Genomic DNA, 25,415 nt, shown 5'->3' on the forward strand with positions numbered 1-25,415 from the left:
CTAAGGGAGTCTGAATGGGTCAGACTCCTAACTGGAGAAGAGACATAAGACTACTGCCTTTGTCTCAGGCCCTGATCACTTGTGATTTCAAGTGACATAATATCAATAGGACATCTTGAGATACCCCAAGAGAGATGTAATTGTTAACAATCTTATAACGTCTTGCCAAAAGTTACAAAAGGAAAGGATTGAGAAAGGTTAAATAACTCAGTGAAATCAATCAGCACTCGTGGAACTCAACTCGAAGAATTAGCCACCTGTCACAGAAAGAACACAGAGTTTAAACCAGGCCATAACACATGTGGCTCAGGCCTGCTAAAAGAAGGCGACTGCTGTGAATAACCCTGTGTGTACTCATGTGAGCACACATCCTGAGTATACTCTGGTACCAATCAATTCCAAGACATCAAATTAGAATATTAACTGCAAGAGAAGATTCACTGACTTGTGAAGACTGAAGTAATTTCTGAAACCAAATGGAAAGATTAAGATTATGACATAGTTTAAACTCAATGACTTTTGCAAGGTCATCTTTTGGTGAATTACAGACCAAAACCCCTTGGTCCCAAGTGGAGGCACGAATCTGAGAAAGAAGGTTAAGTTAGGGAGGTGGTCAGGGACAACAGCCGGATGTGTTGGCAGAGGGGAAAACCAGAATTGTTTTCTTCCTTAGGCATTTTTGGCAGCAAACAGGCCTCTGTAGCATGTATTGCCCTCTACAGCAGTGTCTATAGGGAAAGGAAGACAGGCTCAGATGTCCCCATGTGGAGCTTGCTAAATGTCATTTCCTTCCAGAAAAACAGACCCATAGGGAGAATTGATTCATTCACTAAACTAACAGCAATGAGTGCCCTTTATTTTCCATAGTCACAGAAACTTATTTAAGTGACAAGCATCCCCACAGGGAGTCCAGGGTCCAGGGAAGCATCTACTTGAGAGGGAGAGATCTTGAGCAAGGCTTTACGGAGGGCCTCCCTGAGGAAATAATGTTAGCGCTGAGATCTTCAGGATAAGGAGTTGGTGGGGTAGAGACTTCAGGCAACAAGGTAAGCAAAGGTCCTGAGGTAAAAGAGCAAAACACTTATAGGGTTGAGAAAAAAGGGGGTGGGGGGAGGAATGCAGCTTGATGAGATTTGCTAGACTCACTGATTTCATAGCCAAGCAGAAATCACACTTACTAACACCTGGTTAGAAGGTAGTATACAGAGGTCTTTGCCAAAGGTATGGGAAGTGGTACAAAAATAGCCAACTTCTGGGACCATCAGGCAGGCAATGTAGATCAAGAGGGTTGAGGTAGACATTAGGCAGTAGTTATGCTCAAACTACAGATTTTTTAATGAATGCAGAGATTTCAAGTAAATGTATTAAATCAGACCAAAATTCCATAGGCGGTAAAATACTGCAAAATTGGTAAAAGTTTAATAAGTCTTCTTGGAGCCAGGTGCCAGTGGCTCACACCTATAATCCTAGCTACTCATGAGGCAGTTTGAAGCCAGCCTGGGCAAATATTTCGAGAGATCCTATCTCAAAAAACCCTTCACAAAAATAGGGCTGGAGGAGTGGCCCAAGGTGTAGGCCCTGAGTTCAAACCCCAGTACTGGGGTGGGGGAAAAAAGTTTTCTTAGTATAAAATCCTCTCTCCCATATTGTATAACCTCCAAGCCAAGAAACAGGATTAGTGTGACAAACAGAATAACTCTGGGGGCTGGCAGAGTGGCTCAAGTGGTAGAGCACTTGACAAGTAAGTACAAGGCCCGAATTCAAACTCTAGTACCACCAAACAAACAAAAAAGACGAACTCTGTCCATTTAGGGCTCTTTTCCCTCCCCAGGATCTATTTGAGATAATCGACTGTATTTAATCAGCAGCAGCCTTAGATAAGGCAGAAGACATGAAACCATTTTTGTTTTTTTTTCCTATTTTAGGACATGCTCCCAAAACTTGATCATACAGATAATGAAAAGGTAAGAAGATCTGTTGAGTGTAGGCCTCACAGGCAGTGTGGATGTGGGCTTTGTCAATCTCTGAGGGTGAGGCCTAACGCCCTCTGGCCTTCAGGGAATGAAGGCCAAGTCAGCCTTGATACTGACTTTGAGTTGGACCCTCCACCTTGTTCTCCTAGTCACAGAACATTCTCCTCTGTTTCAGGGCTGCGATGGTTCTCCTGATGAGAAAGAACAAAAGGAGGCACACAGCCTTTCTCTCTTTTGTTTTCTGGAAAGGATGGAAACATTGCTATCTGGACTTGTCAAGGCGTCTTACAATGCCATCTTGTACTCTGCATTGCCACATTTTGGTACTAGTGTTAAATAGGGATTAGAATACTGGGAAGGGAAGCGAACAAGGGGTTGAAACGGCCAGGGAAATCAATGCAAATACAACCAGAGTCAGATGGAAAGCACCAGAAGGCAAGGGTAGGGCAGGGCCTGTGGGGCAGTTAAAGTAGAGAAAATGAGGAGGGAAGAAACACTGAAATACTGAGCAAACATGGGTGGGAGAAGGCTAATAGCAGGAGGAGATGAGCCTGAAACCAATTACCCAAAATCAAAGTGAGTTACACATCTGTCTTTCATTCCCACACTAAGTACTTTAAGAGAAATATTTTCATTTTTTATCAGAGGGGAAGAAGTAGAGGCCACATAGTGTAGTGGATAAGGTTCCAAATTAAATCCAGGCTCTCTCACTTATTCATTTTAAGGCCTTGGACAGGTTCTTTAACTTCTCAGGCTTCTCATCTGTAAAATGGGCATGAATAGAGAGGGTCATCATGAGAACACAGCATGCATCACAGGCACTATTCTCAATAAGCAGCTGATAACTTCTAGCTATGATTAGAAAAGGGCATCCCCACTCAACTAAATTATCTTTTGAGGGCCTCAATAACTTATTCTCCAATTCCCCAGTTGGAGAAGGGCATTCTCATGTTATAAATAGGCCTCTATTTAAAAATTGCTGAGGTCTTCTATACTTTTCACCATCAGAATGGAGTTTCCGTCAGTAGTATCAGATGCCACAAGTCACCAGAACAGGAAGCATGTTCTTATTTGATGGGCCTGGCTAATTTGGTCTTCCTTCTTTCCTCATATCCTTCAACTCATCTCCTTCCCCAGGAAACAAGTCTAACTTCCACATTTCACAACAGCTGTTCAGGGAACTTGCTCAGAGTGCTCATTCTATAACAAAGCAATGGCCAGGCAAAATAATGCCAAGTTCAAAGATCTCAGGGTAATAGTAGTCTAAAATGTCAGTCAACAACTGTGAAACTATAATCTCATTCTTCATATACTTCTGTTATCTTATCACAACTTTTGACATAGGCAAAAGTAGGTGGGGTGGAGGAGATGAGCATCTGAGTCCCAGTATTTTCTTAAATGACAACCTGAGAATAAAAAACCTAGGTGGGAATCCAAGCTCTTTGAGTTAGTTGGTCCTGAGTCCAAATACCAAGTCTGTTGCTTGATCAATGTGCATACATTTTGTGAAACTTTGATTAATACACCTAGGAAGTGAGGGCAATATCTCAGCATGCTTGTGATGGTAAAGGAAAATATAAAACATCTAACAGACTGCCTGAGTGAAGTAAATGAGCACGCTGCAGACTGTGGCAGTGGCGGGGGCACATGGCAATGTGGGATAGTGAGAGGCAAGGGTGCTATCATCATTTCATTGTCTATAAGGTTGAAATGCCTATCAACTGACAGAGTCTGGTGATAATGTCGGCTTACTTTCTCTAACATGTAGAAAATATTTTCTTCTTTTTTGAATCATTGATTATTATATTGATTTACTTTTCCTCAATTATTACAAGGTCAGTTTCTTCTCAGGAATTTTCTATCTACATCCCTTAAATGCACAATTTTACTGATGTTTAAAACTGTACTTTTTATTTTTATTTGTCTTGTATGGCATCTTGCTTCTCCATTTCTTTTTGTTGTTGTTTTACTTTAAAAACATTACTTTCATATTATGACATTTAATTTTTCTGAGTTTAGAGTTTTAAATCTTGTTTTTACTCTGTTCTTTGCCCCTTCCTCTTCCCCCCCCCCCACCCCAACTTTTCTTACAATCACTCAATCAACTTCAATGACTTTCTTAGTGTATTTCACTTTTCTGAAATGAATACTGATTGCAAACAATCCAGGAAGAATTTTACTACTTTCCACTGTAAAGGCATTAAGAATCACAGCCAACTTTCTTTAACTCATCTCCCTTTTCTTTAGAGTATGTCCAACATCTTGGATTACTACTATTTACATGATTCTTACCAGTGACTGAAATCTGGTGTCACTACTTACAATTTCTGGGAAAAGATTACAGGAATGCCGTTCATATCATCTGAATGTGTGGAAATGAAAACAGAATGAGTTCAACAATGTGAAGCACTGCGGTGGTAAAGATTTGAGAAAACAAAACTTGGCATTCCAGAGGGGAAGTGATGAGAGTCAATAAAAGAAATGGAAACCGAACCAATTTCAACATTATAATAGTTATGAAAGGGAAGGAATAAAGAATCATTTCCCGAGGAGTTTTGCACCTCTTCAAATAAAGTATGAGATTTCAATCTCATACATTTCAGAGAATGAAGACTTACAAGGTAAAAGCTCTACTATGGTTAATACTCCTTTTTTACATTCTCTTCACTTCTGAATTCAATGGATGTAATAAATTTATCTTTACAAAGTTTCCTTTTCTACCTGGTTCAAATTTCATTATTCTAAAATTTTAACCATGTAAAAAAGTCAGAAGGAAGGATGGAGAGGGTACAAGCGAAATGAATGTTAGCAGAGATGTTTTCTTTTTTCGTAGGAAGTGAGTTTCCTGATTACTAAGTAGTGGCCAGGTTAGGGGTACTAAAGAAAAACATGGCACAACTTATTATCTACATCAATCTAGCCCTCACATCAGAAATGGTTGTGTGCCAGAGTCCAACAGCTGGAAGCCTTGGAAGTTGACTTCTTTGTAGCTTTAGCCAGGTGATTTTAGAGGTTCCAGATATTGTCCCAAATCTGAACTGGGTATAGTAGGAACTGGAATTACAGATACTCCACATGTGGTAGTCACTCCAAGCAATCTGATAACTTTTTTAAATGCATGAAGAACACTAGTCAGTTGTGGTCCAAGACACCAGAAACCAAACTTTCATCTTGAATGCTCATCTCTATTTCCATATTTTCCTTCTTTAAAGTTCTTTTGTCCTCAGATAGGTTGATTAGATCCATATTTAGAAATACAGGAAAGACTGGTAACTTGGCACTTGGGAGCCTATATGAACTTTGGGGATTATTCTATGATTTACAGCAGAAACTGAAAATTCAAACAATATTTAGGCATTTTTCTGTTTATGGTTAAACCAATGGTGTTCCTACCTCCCACCCCTCCACCACCCAGGTCTGCAAAATTGAAGGCAACTGCCCTGAAGCAGGATGTTTACTTCCTAGGATGTCATTGGATTCCTGCTGTCTGCTTCCCACCTGCAATCACAACAACACAGATTCATAGCAAAGGAAAACAATGGGCATTCTGCCATTCCTAGCCTTACCCCACCGACAATTTTTTAGCTCAGCTCTTTATTCATGACCACACCGAGCAGCTATGATGTCATTAAAAATAATAAGCAAATTGAAGCCTGTCAGTTTTTTTTTCTTCCAGTTTTATCAAGCCTGGTTACATAGTCTTTCCAAGAGAGAAAGTGGTCAAAAGTACCTCTCACAGTTTAATGTAATATTTGGGCCCTATTTCTGTGTCAGTTTCTGAAAGACTAAAATAAATTTTATCTTAGATAAATCTTGAAAGGACCTCAGAGATCATATGCTCCAAGTAGTCATTTTTCAGAATAAAGAAACTAAAGCTGAGAGAGGGGAAGCGATGAAGCAGAGGCCACATGGTTGATGAGACAGAGAAAGAGCATAGGAGTTGGCTTTGACTTCCACAGGCTCCTTATTCGGGCCTTTTACCTTCCACGTGGCTGGCCCTGATGATCATCTCAGCATTTGATTGGCCTACTTATAAAAAGGGACATGAATAAATAAAATTCCAAGTAGGGATGCTTAGATGCCCATAATAAAGGCAGTTTTCACTTGAGGAATACAGCCTCAGCATTACCTAGGCACTATTGACACTTATGGTCAGATCATTCTTGGTGGGGGTTAGAGCTTTTATCCCTGGCCTCTACTTCTTAAATGCCCCCACCAAGGTTAAGGCAACCAAAATGTCTCCAAACACTGCTAAATATCCTGGCAGGGGTGGGGGTGGGCGACAAAGATACCCTGTTAATGGGCTGGTGGAGTAGCTCAAGTGGTAGAGTACCTGCTTAGCAGGCATGAGGCTGAGTTCAAACCCCAGTACTGCCAAAAAAGGAAAATAAACCTGCTAAGAACAAATGCCATATAGCCATACCTCCTACACATCTATCAGCCACAGGGAAGACTTCAATCACAGCTACAAGTCAGATGCAGAGGTCTGGCATGACTAAGGAATCTGCAATGTAACTTACAGATGGGAGAAGGTGCTTCCCTGGTTTCATCTTAGAAAGACAAAGCAGTGATCTTATCTAGGAATGGAGATTTTCAGAAGGATAACTTCAGAAGATAGAAAGCCAAAAGAGAGTGGTGAAATGAAATAAAAAATAATGAAAGGAAAAGGGGGAAAACAGAGAAAATGGAGAAAGGAAAATGGCAGGAAGAAAGAGGTCACAAGTGAGAAGGGATTTTAACATGCCAGAATTTGTAGGACAGAGCAACCCATTATAAAATAAAGTGGTATATTTTCATCAGCCATAATTTTTTTTTAAAAGACAACTTAGTTGGAGGAAAAGGGTCAAGAACTTTTCACAAAGTTATTGTGAGGCTTGGGAAAGGACTATTGTCCCCAGATGAGGGACCCATTAGGGGAGTTCTGTGTGAAGCTCTTTGTTAAAGCCTCATATGTTTAAAATTCTAAAGGTCTTTAAAACAGCTTAGCCTGGAGTTTCACCCACGTTAGTGTTCCTGTTCTACAATGAATTTTGTGGAACTTTGAAATAACGAACATGACTTTTCACATGCAGGGTATAGTCAATTTTCTTAACTGCTTACCCAAAAACCTATTTAAACTCAAAATACCCCCTGGGAAACAGAAAAGATCTGGATATTTTTTAGACTTTACTGTTCTTGTGAGTTCTGCTGGCATACTGAATGGTAGCTCTCAATTTGACTCCGTTCCAACACGTGGATGACAACATGGTCACGTCTGAATTTGGTCACAAGTCTAGGTTACATTTGACTAGCTGGTCACTCAATTATTACATTAGCTCTTCTGCTAACGTAAAGGATCTGCTTTTAAAATCACTATTTTAGAGAGTTTTCACAGATAAACAAAACATTTTAAAACACCTCTAATCCTATGATTTCCTAAGTTAGGAAATGTTTGAGGATCTTGTTTAAATACCAATTCTGATCCATTCTTCATTTCCAGCCTCCAGGTGACAGTGATGTGGTGAGTCCATGGTCACAGTGAGTAGGAGGATTCTAAGTCTAATCCATTCCACAAATCACCTGTCTAATTACAATGTTTTCCTCCATAAGAACATTTTATGGCTGAATGACCACTGCTTACCTGGGAAAGCCCAAACCCTCTTTTGAGAAATTAGAGCCCTTCACAGCATAACTCTAATCTAATTTCAGCTTCATGGTCTCCCCTCACCCAACAAGTACATCAATTCTCTGTTGTTCCCCCAAATTTTCCTGATCTGTTTGTTCCCTTTGTCTGGCTGGCTCTACTGCCTAAGCCTTGGCCATACTTCAAATGTCACCTCCTCCCAGAGGCCTTCCCCCAAGTCCTCCAGAAATAAAGTAATTGTTCCTCCTGCCATACCTCGGACTTATTATTCAAATATTTGCACTGGAGAGTATGACTTTCTGCAATAAGATTACAAAATAAAATTATAGAACTACATGAAGTTTTAACATGAGAGTTTTAAAAGTTCTGTTTTCTTTTCTATTCCTACTCATGAAAAGAGACTATCAGTAAATCCTTTAAGGAGTTAAAAAAAAAATCTACAGGATCCACTCCCCAGGCTTTTGGTCCCTGAATGAATATTTCAGAGGTTTTAGGTACCAGCACATACATCCCATCTACTCGAGAATCTCCCCATATTGACTCCCACCTTCTATTGTGGATATTTTCTCAATGTCTCCTAAATCATTCTCATCAGCATAGACAATCCCATCTTTTAAAAAAAATACATTATACATATGTATATATACACACACACGTTTATGTATGTATATAACACAGATCACCCTCTATCCCATTTTTTACTCCCCTTTTATAGCAAAACTTCTCACTGACCCCACTCAGTCCCCTTCCTCCTCTCTTGACCCACATCTCCATCTACTCACACTGTGCTTGTCCAGAGTCATCAAAGACTGCAGCACTGAAAAACAGAAGTCACTTCCAGACTCCTCTCACTTGATCCATGGGCAGCATTGGACATGGTCGGTCACAACTCCCTGAACTCTTCTTTGCATGTCTTCTGGGACACAACTTCCTCTTCTTTCTTGTCCTCCCCCACAGCTGCTCTGTTCCAGTCTCCTCTGCCAGATCCTGTTTTCCTAACTCTAAATACTGGAAGGCACCATGGGCCTGGTCTTTGGACGTTCTCTTCAGTCTCTGTGCTTCATCCCCAGGAGGTCACACAATCTGTCTGATGGCTTCAAATCCCACCTATAGACTAAGGATGCCCAAACGTAGACTACCACTACAGACTCATCAAACTACTCCACAACTGACATGTTTAATAAAACAAACTTATTGACCCACACTCCCCACCCAGTTTGTTCCTTGTTACCAGTTTTTCTTGTCTCATACAGCCAAGGTTTTGGTCTATCAGTTACTCAAACCACAGCCCTTGGAGGCATCTCATCTCATAGCCGACCCTTTGCAGCAGATCCTGTCGGCACCTTCAAGCCTTTGAAGAAGCAGACACCTCCGCTGACCCTGCCCCATTCCCAGTGCCAGCAGTCCTTGCCTTGATCTTTGTAAGGGGCCTAATCCAGCCTCCCTGCTCTGGCCCTTGCCTCCAGCCTCACTTCATTTCTCACACAGAGCCAGAGAAAGTCTTTTAAGTGTAAGTTAGGTCACAGCATGGTTCTCAAAATCTTCTAAGTGCTTATCTTCCTCAGAATCAAATTCAAGGTCCTTCCCCAAGTTCTTCACTTCCCTCACATGATCCCTTAGCACCTTACCCCATCTTATTCCCTTGCACCTGCTGCTCACTCTCTGCTTCCCTGCTGCTTCTTTAGCAATGTTCCTGCCTCAGAGCAACTTTCATAGTCTCTGCCTGGATATTCAAAGGCTTCGTGGGCACCTCATTCAGTGTCACCAGATCAGAGAGCCCCTCTTAGCCTCCTAGGTGAAACCAAGCTGTCTATCAGGATTAGCTCCCATACTTGCTTCATTCTGCTTCAGTTTTTTGTGTTTTATTCTTTGTTCTTTCTGTTAAAACACAACTTCATAAGAGATAAGATTTTTATTTTTGATTGTTCACTTGTTTATTTAGTATCCCTTAGAACAGTGCCTGGCAAACAGGTGCTCAATATATTTTTATTGGATAAATAAATGAATATTGTTAGACAACCAAAAAATAAGTGTATACTGCCAGGCACTGGTGACTCATGCCTGTAATCCTAGCTACTTGGGAGGCTGGGCTGAGATTAGGAGGATCATGGTTCAAGGTGAGCCTGGGCAAATTGTTTGAGAGAGCCCATTTCCAAAATAACCAGAGCAAAATGAACTGGAGGAGTCGCTCAAATAGTAGAGTGCCTGGCTTTGACTTTGCAAGCATGAAGCCCTGAGTTCAAACCTCAGTCCCACCAAAAAGTCACACACACACACACTCACACACATATGCATTAAGGAAAAAATCATCCCAGCATTCCAAGGAAATAAGAACCTCTACTGAACTACATTCTTTTAAGACTGGGAGCTGGGAGGGCAGAGAGAAGACACTCACTTCCTGATTACCATCTTGGACTCTGCTGAAGTCTGGCCTCCATCTTCTTCACAGTTTGGTCCTGTCAAGTTTCCATACCTTTAGAAAGAAAAACAAGCAAGCAAAAATTGTCAGTGGTGTTGGAAGCTACTATATTCAACTTAACCACAAAATAACAGTTGCACTTTCCAGGAGTAGTTGGGGAAGGAAATATTTATGAAAGAGCATAGAAAACCATGCAGTATTACTGACAGTTACTTAATGGGTACATCTGTACAATACAAACAAAAGTGATTTAACAACACTACTTAAAACTTTCTCTTAATATTTAACATTTCTTTTAATTTTTTAATTATATTAGATCTTTGGGTCTTAGCAGGAGGATCAAATATTACATGAAACAAAGAAGACAGATTCCTCCTGAACTCTGCTGCATAGAAGCCTATACTCCTGCCCTCTGCTGTGTCTACAGGAGGGAGCCATGGCTCCGTAGGCACAGCTTTTGACTTGGGCTGCACATGGGCACACATGCCTCCATGCTACACTTAGGAGTCTGGTCGTCTTAGGGGTGAGTCCAGTTGGAGAAGAATTCTGGAAATAACTCTGGTCCCTCAAACAAAAACTGGGATAGAGACATAGGCTGAAAACAGGATGTTGTGCTGTGGCCTCCAGGAGAGCAGCTGTGGGTAATACTGAGCCAGGTCAGTCTATACATAGCACCTGGGGAAGGGCGGCCCAGGGGTTGGATTTTTTGGAAAGCATTAAGTACTTAGATTTAAAATTTTTACTTGCTACACACTCAAATTTTACTAAGTAAATTGAGCAGTCACTGAGTGTACTATTAGCTGTTCTTCCAACTCTACATGTGAGCAAGCAAGCCCATTTTGTGCAAATGCATTATGTTTCATTTGGTTCAGAATGTACATTTAGTAAATTCACATTCCATTTTTAAGGAATCTTTCCATTAATTTATAATCCCTGAACTATTTCTGCAGCCTCTCCTCCCAACAAGAAAGAATTCAGAGTCCCTTGAGTTTCAAAAGTTAGATGTCTATCCCAAGGCTTTGATAACGTAAATTCTATAATTGGTGGGTTTACATTTTTAAAGAGCACACTTTTGTCTTCTATAATGGGATTAAAGGACCCAGCACCCTTACGGTTCCTTGTTCTCAGAATTTGCAAATCCTTTTAAAAATAAAAGCCCACCATCTGGTTTGACCGAATGCCAGTCCATCTGGTGTTCCCATCATCCCATCCTGGTAGGTTCCAGTTTGTGCCCTTAGGCACTAACTACCACCCCCCCTTTCCCAAGCTCATCAGCCTTATGGGTTTCTTGGATTTGCAAAGAAATTTTCCACTGGCCTCCACTCTCCCTGTTCCTCTTCATTCTGGCTGCACCTGCTATTAGAGGACTCCCGGGGCTACCCTTTGCTCTTCCTGAGATATGAATTTAGTTGGATTAAAATTTTCTCAACCCCATGTGAGCCAAGCAGAGATGGGAAATGAGATTCTAGGAAATAAACAGATTGAGATGTTTTGGCTCTACCCTTGACCACCATCCTAGTAAACTGTGACCTCATGTTCTCTCGCAACAGGTTTTGTGGTTTACTGAAGTAGGAAAGATTGGGGTTGAGTGCAAAGAAATGGGGACTCCTGGAAAGTCACTGTAGCTCATCTGACTACAGTGAGCCATACATCCTTCTCCTGCCAGCCCACAGTGACTAAATTGTGGGACTTAATCTTTGCTTTTGTCACATTAATTAGTCCATTAATTCTCTCTCTCTGATTATTCTGGAAATATCTTTTATTTTCCAACTGGAAATAAAATAAATAGAATAAAATAAAACAAAATAGAAATAAAAGAGGAAAATACTTTCAAAGGGAAGTTACACATCTTACTGTTCCTGATCTTTTTCTTTTCAAACAGATTCATACTAAATTTCTAGGTCCTCCAAGTCTTTGTCTCTACTTTAGCTTCTCACACATTCCTACTCTTTTTCCACACTTTTCAGAGCTGAGGAAGAGGATGGATGGCACCAATACCTATCACAGTTCTTGGAGCAGAATGTGATACCACAGTGTCCAACAGATGGTATCAAGAAAACTAAGCAAAGCTCCTGCTCATTAATTAACTGGGTACCATTGGAAATGGCTCACAAGGTCACACAGGTATTTCTCCTGAATACCAGAGTGATGGTTTGATAGTGACTAGGAGACCTGTAAAGTCATCAATAATAGGGCCTGGGTGGCAGACCACATGGTCTTGTTACTCATACTCAAATCTTGCAGGCATCTTTGGCTCTTCGCCACCTGCCCCATCAGAAAACCCTTTGGCTCCTGCATTTACAACATGCCTGACTCAAAACACTTCCCATCACTTCTTTTGTTTCCACTCTGGCTCAAACTATCATCATCTTTGGGTTAGGTCAGTGCAGCAGCCACTTAACCAGTCTAGTCTTTCTGCCCAGCAGTCACAGCCATCCCGTTCAACATAAACCAGATCATGTCACTGCTCCACTCACAACCCTCCTATGAATTCCATCTAAGAAAAGACCAAGGTCTTACCCCTCTCACACGCCAAGTGTTCTGCTCAGTAACTCCACCCATACCTCTCACAATTACCCCTGCTCACTCCCTTCTAGCCCCACTGCCCACCCCCTTGTCAAACCCACACACCAGGTCCACCCACTTCAAAGTCTGCACTTGCTTCTGCCTCTTCCCACATCTGTGCCAATGGCTGGCTCTCTCAGCCCCTCAGGTCTTTGTTCAAATACTATCTTTTCAGTAAGACCTTCCTGGACCATCCTATTTAATATCTGAATAAATTCTAACACCATTCCCTTCACTATCTTATTTTTCTCTATAGGTTTCAACATTATCTAATATACTATAAAATTAACTTCATTATTGTGCTAGTTGTTCACGAGAACAGAATCTACATTTTTGCTCACTATTCTTTGGTGCTTAAAGCAAGGCTGCACCCAACATGCATAGGAAGGATCTTTGGTATGAGCAGATGAGTGGTCCAGAGGAGTTCCAGAACCCCTGAGTTCAAACTCCAATACTGCCAAAAAATTCAGTTATGCTTTAGCTGTGATTATTCAAAAAAGTCTAAAGTTAGGATGAAAAAAGTTTTAAGATTTTTAAAATGGAGCTCTTGAAGGTAGCAACAGTATGAAAATGCAAAAGTACCTGCATTGGTAGAGGGGAGACTTCTAGGAGTATGATAAGATAAATGCAATGGCAGGGTTTATTGCTTGCCCTGCACCTTTCTTACCATTAAAGGAATTAATGCTGTAAGAAAAGAAACTAGACTAGCTTTGGAATCAAGAACTCTTTAATGTTCGTCTGAGAGTAAGTTTTGCTAGATTAAAAATGTTTCTTTGATGTTTCTCTGAGCTTGCTCATACCTTCCCATCAAAAATCAAAGTCAAGTTCAATTCTTTTACTCCGGCACAGTAAACAAAGGGTTGTATGTGTGTGTGTTTAATTAATGGCAGTAGAAAAACTAAGGACAAACCTGTCAACAATATCATCTCCAATTTGTGCAAAGCCTCCTCAGGATTTAAGATCAAAGCCCTAACTTCTTAAGAAGGCTTACCACTGAGCAATTGCCCTTCTTTAAATGGCAACTTATAAAACTTAAATCAAAATACAAATTGTCAGATGACTTTTGACACGGTTTTCTCTGTTATCACAAAGCAAAAGAAAGATTTACAAATGTCTCCTAAAGTACAGCCATAATTAATTATTTACTGGAGCCTAAGAATTACTAGAAAAAGAAAAGGCCAATATAATATTTAATTATCTGCTGATATTTAAACAGGAAAAGAGCCATTTTTCAGAGAAGATATTTGTATTTTTTGCAGCCCATCTGGGCAAATGAAATGTTTAATATATGGTGGAAAGGGAGAGAACCAGGGGCATTTGTGGTTCAAATAAACCCTAAGATAAACTTGTTCCCATGGACAGTCTCTGTTCCCAGGGACAGATTCTGTTTGGGGGCCATCCCCATCTTTGCTTCCGAAAAGGAAAGTCTTAGTAACGGCAAACCAGGATCTACTTGATTCTGGCAAAAGAACCAATAATAACAGCAGTTAACAAGCACTGAGAATTTATTATATGGCAGGCACTATGCTAAATGCTTTATATGGATTGTTCTGCTTCATTCTCAGTAATCCTATAGAGTGATGTTATTATTCCAATTTTACAGGTAAGGAAAATGAGGCCTGGAGAGCTTATATAATAAATGCTGGAGAACACAACCAGTAAGTTGTGTCCGGGATTTGGATCTTGACCAGCACGCTCTAGAGTCCAGCTCAAAGTCATTACTCTCCCATACAAGATATAAATAAGATCTTACGTACCTACTCATTTTTGACTGTCTCCACCACATTATAATTCTTTGAGGTAAGAACCCTAAGCCATTCATTCATTCACTTGTTCATTCGCATACTTATTCAATCCTCATTCAGTGAGGATTGTTTTTTAAGGACTATACCCATTTCAAACATGAACAATCTAGCAGCACAGACCAAAGACCCTGATTTCAACACACATTGTAGAGGCAAGAGACAGAAAATAGCCTAATAATTAGTTAAATATACTAAGTCAGTGAGCAGAAAGGACAATGGAGAGAAATAAAGTAGGTAAGGGTGTCTGGTCACAATGGAAAATCAGAGATTCCATTTCATCATAAGAAAGAAATGAATCTTGACAACAATTTGAATGATTCTGGAAGTGTATTCTTTTACAGAGCCTGGAGAACAGAATCTATATGAACCATGAGAAAATAAATGAATGGTTGTATTCTGGTAATCTGTAAATAGAGAGGTGACAAACATCTGAACAAATTTAGTGATTAAAAACAGAGGTTCAATTTCATAAGGGGTATTCAGGGAAAGTCCAATGTGAATATAATGATTAAGTGAGGTAAGGGAGTGGGCCTTGCAGATCTCTAGGGAAAGGGTCTCCAACAGCAGGAAGAGCTGGTACAAAGGCCTTGGAACAGTGGCAGGACAGTGGTTTTTAAGGAACATAAGTAGGCCAATGAGGAGCAAAGCAGAGTGAGGAGGTGAGGCATGGAGGAAACTGGGACAGGTCATGATGGCCTGGCAGATGATGGCAAGGTCTTTGATTGTACCTTTATCTTGCTTACTCATATATCCCTAGAGCTTGTCCATAGTCAACACTCAACAAATACTTGTTAAGGGCATAAATTTAACTTCCACTATTATGAATAAAAGAAAGGCTAGGGAGGGGAGAAAAGAGGAGACACTTATCGGAGGTGGGGAAAGAAGAGAAAGGAGGCGGTAAAGGAAGAAGAGACCTCACAGGAAGCTGCTGACTCAAGGACCTTTGGGAATCTTTGCTTTTTAATAAACCCAGCCTCAGATCACTTGGGCATTTTTCTTTAACTGACCCATAAGAACACAGGTCAAGTATGAGAAAAATGTTCAGAAGCTGACCTTGACTCAGGAGAATGACATGGGTGAAATAGTCTGCAGATGTCTGGAACACCACGTGAAGCCATGGTGAAGACTTTGGACTGTGACCCACAGTTCAGCCAGAGGGCTGTTTTGAAGCACTTGGAATAATATCTTCTGTGGCGGGCACCTCTCCGCTGTAATCTGACCAAGAACTGGGTCATGGCCACTGAGCCCACCTTAGAAAAATCTTGTTCCCACTGTGAAGTTGGTTACTCAAGGGAAAGACAGAGGTCAAAAACAAGAAGGCAAAAACTCCTTGTTCTTCTGTGGAAAAGAAGGGGCCAATAAGTCTGAGCAGAGAACACTGGCCTATGCATTCCACTCACAAGGTTTGGTTCTCTGAGAAAAGATTTCCATGATTAGAAAAGCTAGATAAGGGCATTGCTCAAGTGGTAGAGAGCTCGCCTAGCATGCACAACAGATCCCAAAACAGCTCCTATCCCTCCAGCTTTTGCTTTGAAAGGCCTTCCACCATCCTTGTCCTTTGATTTTCCACATTATCTCCATGGTTGCTCCTGACAATGGAGACAACATTAACAGCGAAAAGTATCTACTATTTCTGCTCTGCTTGACAGTGCAAAATGCTATCAAATTGTTCCTGAGAATAACACCTTCACTCCCAGACGCAACCCACAACTGTGCAAAGAGACCAACAAGAGGACAAAACTCTTACAGTCACTATTCATCCAAGGGAAAGAAAACAGAAAGGGGTCTCTTGCTGCAACGTGTTTCTCAGCCAAATTTACAGTTTCTTAAGTACAATGACTCTCATACCCTGCCTATAGGTTTCTTTTAGCTCCCTATCGAGTCCCTGTCATTCATTTCTTTTCTCAAGCCTGTTTCTGCACTCAAGAGCTTGGTGGGCCATCATGTCTTCTTCCTTCAACTTCTTGCTCTTTGCAAGGCTAAACAACCAACTGCACACCAATCCAGATCACTGGTGTGCTAAAACTGCGGTGGCTATGATGAAGGATAACAGAAGAAACAGGGTTAGGAGGGGGTCAGAGAGTGGCCAGCACTCAGTCACACACTTCATTAATGAGTCTAGATTTTCTCAGATTTAAGGTGAGTTAACAAATCAGTCCAAGCCCAGTTTTCCTCAACCACAAAAAAGGTAACATTGCAGAATTCTTTAAGAATTGTATGAAGCATTCTATGCAAAATCAAATACAATGACTGGGAGTTTGAAACCTGGCATCCTGCCATTTTCAAAACTACTCTCCTTTCCTATGCTTCCAAAAACTCAACATAGCATCAACTCAATCTCTTTTTCCTTTGAAAGATTCAGAGATATTTTCTTAAACCATTAAATTTACTTTAATGAACCATTAAATGTACTACAATTAAATAAAATTAGTTAATTTAGTTTTTAGAACCATACTTAAGATTTTTGCTGCAATTATAAGCTAGGATCAGTAGTCTCTTCTAACTCTAACTCACCTACATGTCCCCTGTCACACATTCTAGAAACCTTGTGCCTGGAAAGTCATCAACCAGCATCTCTGGATGAATTTATAAAGCCTGGGAATTTCCTAAATTATATGCAAATTTTTATGATGTGGTTTTTTTCTAAAGAGAAGGTGCATAGATCTTAGCAGACTCTTAAAGGACTTTGTGATCAACTCCTTCCACCAATTGCTAAAAAATGGTCAAAACTACAACTTTAGATTATCAAAGCTGAATTTAAAACTTTCCAATTACCACTCAGAATATATACATACTGCCTTTTGGCTTCTTGTCAGTTTTGTAGTTTCCAAACATAACCACATTTAAAAAAAATTTGTGGGCAATTCACTATTCTTTTCAAAAAAAGGATAGATAACCACATGTCCTGCCTTCCTTTGCCAAGTTGGGGGAGTTGGGGTATGGGGATAAAGGTGCTACTTCATGGAAACATTTTTATTTCTTATGTCTTATAAATCCTATTTCGGAGACAGAAAGTCAGCCTGGTTATGATCTGAGGGGAGTCTCTGACAGCATCCCTCTGTCTACTTTAACAGAACCATCACTGCCATCCCTTAAAGCCAGGATTCTGCAATCACCACAGTCTCTCACCAAGATTTCCCACGTTGCTTTAGGGTTGGAGTCGGGTTCACTTGGAAAAAAATCAATAAAAAGTTACGAAAAAACCATGGCAGCAGGGAAGAGGATTTATTTCCGTTTTCCCTCACGTGATTTTGGTTGGAGGTAATTCTAAAATAGTACCTGATTAAAGTTTTCTGGTTATGCCAAAGCTATTGGCATGGTTACAGGGAGAAAACAGTAACAATGCTTGCTGAGTTAAGGCTGAGCCTTTTGTTTCCAGCCATGCTTCCTGCAGCTTAGTGTGTGGGCCACAGCTGAACAGAGCACCAGGCCTTGAACAGAACAAAGGTGAAGGTGATGCCTGACCCTCAGCAGCCTTGAGCTCATGAACACTCCCATTTTTGGAGTCAATCTCTCCAATAAGAATTCCTTGTTTCATAGCTGTTTCATACCTTGTTTCATGCTGCTGCAACAAATTACCACAAACATAGTGGCTTCAAACAAATTTACTGTTTTATAGTCATGTATGTCTGAAGCGCAACCCAGGTCTTAATGAGCTACCATCAAGCAAACCTAGGGGCCACATGCCCTTCTAGAAGCTCAAGGAAGGGCCTCTTCCTTTCCAAAGGACTCCTGGCCCCCTTCCTCCATCTTCAAAGCCAGCAACACAGCATCTCTTTGGTACTGTTTCCATCCTCACATCCCTTTCTCTAACATTGTTGTTGTTGTTGTTTTGGCAGTACTGGGTTGACTCAGGGCCTCACGCTTGCTAGACAGGTGCTCTACTACTTGAACCACTCCAACAGCCCTAGAGGGCCAGGCTCAGACTCTCTTCTGTTTCCATCTTTCATATTTAAGGACCCTTGGGATTACATTGGGTCCACCTAGGTAACCCAAGATAATATCCTTGTTCTAAAGTCTACTGATTAACAATCTTAATTCCACTTGCAATCTCAATTCCCTTTGCCATATAACCTGACATATTCATAGTTTCTGGGGACTTGAATGTGGACATCTTTGGGGGCAGGTATTATTCTGCCTGCCACAAATGGAAGTGTAAATTACTATAAAGTAATTTATATCTTCTATTGTTTTCTGAGCTAAACAGTTCTTTTCTACCTAATAACGCATGAACCACCAAGAACATGGGACCTCCACAAGGATGTGCCCTAGAAATTTTTCAATGCTCTTTTCCATGTTAGAGATATTTTGAAACCCACAGTGTCCTTGTTACAACCCTCTCTTCACTTATGTCAGCCAAAACACTAATCTTCCTCAGTCACAGGAAATAAATCTGAGTGCCATTTGTCTTTTAACAACCTGCCTTTTTTCCCCTTAACCAGTAAAACATCCAAGGAATTTTTGCCTAGGTAGTCAGCAAAACCTAGACCTAGATACTTAAACTTGTCCACTATAAGTCTTAAGAAATGGCTTTCATTGAATTCACTAAGAAATTCTCACCCTAGTCAGGATATCCAGGATGTCTGTACTTTAAGTTGAAAGGAAGCAAAGCAATGTTAAGATTTCCTGAAGACTTTTGCACTAAATAAATGGGATGAGCATCCTGGAGTCAACCTACCAATAAATCTCAACCTTTCCATGCCCAACAGGCCAAAAGACTCATGGGTAACCTATCTTACTTATTTTCTTTGGCTCTGTGAGGAGCTTGGGATGGGAATTACTAAAAGTAACAGAAAATGATATGGCATTATTTTGAAAAACTTTCCTATATAAGTGATAGAAGTTAAATGTGAAATTTTGGAACAAATAAAAGAACAGAAAAAAATCATCTTATGAATTGAGTAGTAACAAGATTAAATATGAGTGTTAATGGTGTGAGAGACCAGCACTTGGAGGTGACCATGGCCACCAGAGTAGAAGGCTGTGAGCCCCTCCTGAATCTGCTTCCTACAACCTTCCCTTTCCCTTGAGCCAGGACAGAGGGAAGATATTAGAACCTTGCCTCCTACTTAGAGAAAAGAAAGCAAAGGAATCTCTTTGCTTCTATGAGCACTGCATGCTAGCATGGATACAAGAAAACTTGGCAAGTGCTAGTCCAATTCCAGCACTAAGAAAATGCTTAATTTTCTTAAAGTGAGGTTTATCAAGAGTAATTTGGAACATACTGTATACATCTCAAAAATGCTTAGCCAGCTTCTCATGCATTTCGGAACTAAACAGATTTGAATTATGTACTTTTTACAAAAGTTCACTACCACCACCTCATTGTTGCCAAGAGGGAAAATGAAAAGTTTCATGAAAAACACACATTCAGTCCTTACTGACTTGACAGTGAAGGTACAAGTATTCAGACTTATTTGTCCCTCCACTAAATGTAGGCGGAAAGTGGGTAATGTACACTGCTCCATCTACCAAAGCACCTGCCCTTAATAGGCATGAATAATAACCAATATTTATTTGTTAGACAAAAAGTGCCTACTGCAGGCACGATTCCTCTCTGAAAGTAAAGCAGTGAATAAGATAGACATAGTGTCTGAGCAGAGGATACAGCTAAGAAATAGGCAAGATAGGGCTGGGCATGGTAACAAGTGCCTATAATGCCAGCTACTTGGGAGGCTGAGGTAGGAGAATTGCAGTGTCTAAGGCCATCTTGGGGGAAAAGCACAACACCCTCTCTGAAAAAATCAACCAAAACACAAAGGGTTGGGGGCATGGCTCAACTGGTAGTGTATGCCTAGCAAGCATGAGGCAATCAATTCCCAATACTGCCAAAAAAAGAAAAGAAATAGACAAGATCAATAACTAATTTCAAATTATCGTAAATGCCATAAAGAAAGAAAATGACAATGTAATATTTCCTGCCTCTATAGTAAGAACTTACCTATATGATGAAGCTTAAACCTCATAATGACTGTATAAATTCCATGTTAGTTTACATTCTTATTTTATGGACGAGGAACCGAAGCTAGTAAGACAAATTAACTGGCCCAAGACTGCAAAGCAAGTAAGGAATGTGTGTCAGTCAGCTTTCTGGCCACTTTAACAAATAACTGAGATAATCAATTTGCAAAGAGAAAAGGTTTATTTTGGCTCTACTTTTAGAGATTTCAGTCCATATCTGGTTGGCCCTGTTCTTTTGAGCCGGTGGCAAGGCAGAGCATCATGGCAGGAAAGCATGGTAAAGCAAAACCACTCACCTCACAGCCTGACAGTGAAAATACTGAAGAGGGGAGACTGAGGACCGCTGATCCCCTTTACCCAAATGACCTGAAGACTTCTCACTAGGCCCTACTTCTTAAAGCGCCGCCTCCCCACCCCTTAGTATGACACTGTAACTAAGCCTTTTACCACATGGACCTGAGAGTGACACTTGGAATCCAAACTATTGCAGATTGCAAAACGGGAATCAAATTCAAGTTTTCTGATTCCTATGTCCACACTCTTAACCAATTACTATATGTCTAACACACAAATCACATCCTAAAAGAAAGACACAGAAGTTGCTTTTCCCATTAAGTATCTAAAACTCTAAAAGGAAAGAGAAAGTACAGTTTTGGCACTTATGACGCAATCCTCAGGAACAAATCAAATTTTCAAGCTTTATATTTGATCAATTTACTAGCAAAGGCAGACAAACCCGCTGGTAACTGGTAATTGGAACATCATCTTTTGAATATGAAAGTCTTACTACTCCAAGTGACACAAAGTATGGGTATAAGGTTATTATTTCTTATTTGCATAAATCTACCCTGGCTTCCCCATTTGCTATCAATCCCTCACGCCCCACCCCAAGAACAATACCTTAGGGAAATAGCTGATGGAGGTCAGGGATTTGGCCTGAGACCAATAAATACACAGAAACACTCCAGACACACAGACACAACAGTGACCTTTATGACCCACGATCTATCTAATCACCTAAGATCAGTGGCCAATATGCAGTTTTATTTGGGTAAAGTCCTCCAAAATATGCTCTCTTATTGTGTGTTGTAGAGCCTAGTTCTCATCTCCCAATGGTCATGTCAATTTTAATTATATATTTTTATTCATATGCTGGCTTGTTTGGTATTACTCTCTCTACTACACATTATGTATAAAGAGGACAAGAACCATGACAGGTGTAGCCACTATTTCATACCCAGCACCTTGTACAGAACCTGCTACATTTATTAAACAGCTGATAATTTTATTTGAGTAGACAAAATGGGAGCATTGATGTTTGAGTGAATTGCCCACAACTGTGTGAAGGAAGCAGCCCTCAGGAAATGCAGTTTCTAAGGAAAATAAATTGAGGAAGTGGTGAGAAAGATGACTAAGAGAGGTTCCCAAATCACCCCTTCTTTTTTTAAATGACATTCACAAATCACGGGCGGTGATATGGTACACTTCGAAAGAGCTTCTGAGTCATAAAGAGGAAGGTTTTAATTCCAGCTCTGCCACTTTCTGATCAAATGTTTCTGAGGCACAATGTTCTCATCTGTAAGTACGGGTTATAATAAGTAAACTAAATGAGATAAAGGCTGTAAAAACTCATGGCAAGCAAACATGGAAAGAAGTAATGAGTTCAAAACCCATTGAATTAGCCTCTTCTCTGTGACATAAACAAGCAAATTCAAGTCAGATTATGGTCTGAAAGCACAGATTTAGAGATGGCTTCAACCTTTGACCTCCCAAGAGTTCTCCTCCGGGGGAATTCACTTGAAGTGAGTTTTTTTGTTTTTGTTTTTTGGGCTTTTTTGAGAATTCACTTGAAACGAAGGGAGCAATTCAGACCATTACTCAGAATTTTCCAAGTGCTAAAAGTGGCTTCGCCACTTGTTGCTTCTTGTTGGCATTCTGCTCATTACTGATGTCAGAGAGAGAATGTTTGAGAAATAGTCCAAAAGATAGCCACTGTGACAACTATCTGAAGACACTGCATAGACAGGGTTCTCAGTGAGGATCGCTAGCTGAACTGGGCTTCTGCCTACATTTAAGGTTGGGCATTTTCAGTGGCATCGAACTCCCTTACTTTTTTTAATGGCATAGTGGGAAGAATAGATTTTTAAGTGGAGTGTATGCCTGAGGTTAGAGAAAATAAAATCTTAAAACCCCAATACAAACAGTTAACTTCGAATTAAATAACCTTCTCTTGGGTTAGGAAGTAGCCAATGCAGCCTAGAATTAATCTTGAACCATGATTTAAAAATAATAAATAAGCACCACAAACAGGAGCCCTTGCAAAGGGCTGGCCACTCCAAGTGCAGAACCAAACAAACATATGTAATTACCCACAGGTAACTTCAAACCACTGTCTACTTGTCAATCATACAGGCCCATATTAGCAGAATGAAAAGACTATAAAAAGAGAAAAAAAAGAAAAAAAAATCTCAGAAAGGAAATAGTTCCATACAAGAAAAGATACAACTGGAAGTCTTAAAGGAAATAAGAGAGTTGACTTCAAATAAGCAATTCTCTGGTGGGAAATAAATACTGCAACATCTGCCTTCCATCTATTCTTGACTGGTTGTTATAGGATTAGCAACGCTATTATAACTTCTCAGTGTTAATTTCACAAAAGATAGGCAAACTAGTGTTAAGCAATGAAAAGGAAACTTCAAAAATTGTATCAGAGACCCACAAATAAATGTAACACAATCTACTAAACATGAAAATACTATTTCAAGTGCTTATCTTCAGAATAGTCAAGTTCATACAACATAATTGCTTCCCCTTAATTATAGACATTAGAAGTTCCAACAGCTAATTTAGGAATGTAGTGTTTCATAGAATGTACATTTTAGTTAAATTTAATCAAGACTGAAACCTGGCCACAAGATGTAAGTAGGAGTAAGAAATGAAGTGAGGAAAAAATATTCATATCCAGGATGGTTATATGCATGGGCAAATCTAAATTTCTGCAGAGGAAGCAAAATAAATAGGATTTATTTCTCTGAACTTCTGTACCTTGCTTCATCTGTAGAACATGTTAGAGCCTCCTTTTACCACATCATTAGTGGTTATCTACTTGTTCTGTGAGTGCCAGCCTTATTTTTTGCAATAAAATATTAAGTACTGAAAGGTGGATCCCAGTTTTATGGGACTAGCATATGTAATCTCAGGGATCCTCTCAAACAAAAATAATACAAAAAATAAAGTATAAAATAATATAGAGTGTAATATTACCAGAGAGGTCCTGGAGGTTATCAGTGACTTCAAAGGAAATCCACTCAGGGCAAAAACTAAATCTTACATTTCTGAGTTCATCTGAATATTGACTTGCAAGTACTGAGTATTTTGTAGGCGTTCATTACATGTTTCCACTCATTTCATAAGCAAGCAAAGGATTCAACTATGAGATTAAATGCAGAGCCATTTAATTTGGCCCCCTCAGATAGTTCAAAACAAATCTTAACTCTTCATTTAGTTATATATGAAATGATAGCTTGAATTAAATGCAATTTGAATTAATGTTAATTCTGTTATTTGGTAATTATTATCCAGTTAGTGTTTTAAAAATCCAAAAATATCTACCCATAAGAGAAAAAAGAAAATATTTTTTTAAAAGATCAAATAAAAGCTAGAAGAACACAATTCATAGACTAAACACTTTGGTTCCTGTGTGTGTCCACTGTTTAGGATGAACAGCAGGGATTCACATGTACTCCTTTGCCCACTGTGGACATCTGTGGCCTGTTATCAACGGAGTCATCCCCTGGATAGAAGAGATTACCAATGTCAAAGCAAACCTGTAGAAGTTTTCTGTGTTTTGAACTATTTCCTCAGTTATTGCCTGCCAACAGTTAGCGTACTGCATGTTTTTATAATTATGAAATAACAAAAAGAGAAAGATCACATATTTCTTCAATATCTACCTAAATGTATGAACTATTATACAACTAAACAAACTATGATAAAAAGGACTCACCAATCCCACACATTTATATTCCAGGCTTAATCTCTTGTCAAGTACTACTATACAAAACAATATACAACTGCCTGTGTTGCAGCCAGGGTATCATAACCAGATCAATGTATATGATTAAAGAATAGACATTTTGTGAGTTAAGTCTGAATATGAATATATGAATAAAAACTGATCCAAATAATTTTACTACATATGTATCTACAAAGGTCTAATGCTATAGTTTGGATCTTGAATGTCCCCCCAAAGGCCTATGTGTGAAAGGTTTGATCCCAGAGTGGTGCTACTGGGAGGTGGTAGAGCCTTTAAGAGATAAGGCCTACAATCTCCTTAATGAACATTGATGCAAAAATCCTCAACAAAATAATGGCAAACCGAATTCAGCAACACATCAAAAAGATTATCCACCACGACCAGGTAGGCTTCATCCCAGGGATGCAGGGGTGGTTCAACATACGAAAATCAATAAACGTAATAAACCACATTAACAGAAGCAAAGACAAAAACCACTTGATCATCTCAATAGACGCAGAAAAAGCCTTTGATAAGATCCAACATCATTTCATGATAAAAGCTCTAAGAAAACTAGGAATAGAAGGAAAGTTCCTCAACATTATAAAAGCTATATATGACAAACCTACAGCCAGCATTATACTTAACGGAGAAAAATTAAAACCGTTCCCTCTAAAATCAGGAACCAGACAAGGATGCCCACTATCTCCACTCCTATTCAACATAGTACTGGAATTCCTAGCCAGAGCAATTAGGCAAGAAGAAGGAATAAAAGGAATACAAATAGGTAAAGAAACTGTCAAAATATCCCTATTTGCAGACGACATGATCCTATACCTTAAAGACCCAAAAAACTCTACTCAGAAGCTTCTAGACATCATCAATAGCTATAGCAAAGTAGCAGGATATAAAATCAACATAGAAAAATCATTAGCATTTCTATACACTAACAATGAGCAAACGGAAAAAGAATGTATGAAAACAATTCCATTTACAATAGCCTCAAAAAAAATCAAATACCTAGGTGTAAACCTAACAAAAGATGTGAAAGACC

At 39.7% G+C, this 25,415-nt stretch overlaps 1 protein-coding gene across 6 annotated transcripts in view; it reads right to left on the bottom strand.

Moving 5' to 3' along the window:
- The window catches only part of Rgl1 (ral guanine nucleotide dissociation stimulator like 1), a 265,738-nt gene that overhangs the window by 58,687 nt on the left and 181,636 nt on the right, over positions 1 to 25,415 (bottom strand). For all 6 annotated transcript variants that reach the window (XM_074047269.1, XM_074047271.1, XM_074047267.1 and 3 more), the window contains one exon: positions 9,992 to 10,069. In XM_074047269.1, coding sequence (XP_073903370.1) covers positions 9,992 to 10,069 — 78 coding nt within the window. The remainder of the gene's footprint in view (positions 1 to 9,991; positions 10,070 to 25,415) is intronic.

This window comes from Castor canadensis, chromosome 11 (assembly GCF_047511655.1).
Source record: "Castor canadensis chromosome 11, mCasCan1.hap1v2, whole genome shotgun sequence".
NCBI classification, from domain to species: Eukaryota; Metazoa; Chordata; class Mammalia; order Rodentia; family Castoridae; genus Castor; species Castor canadensis.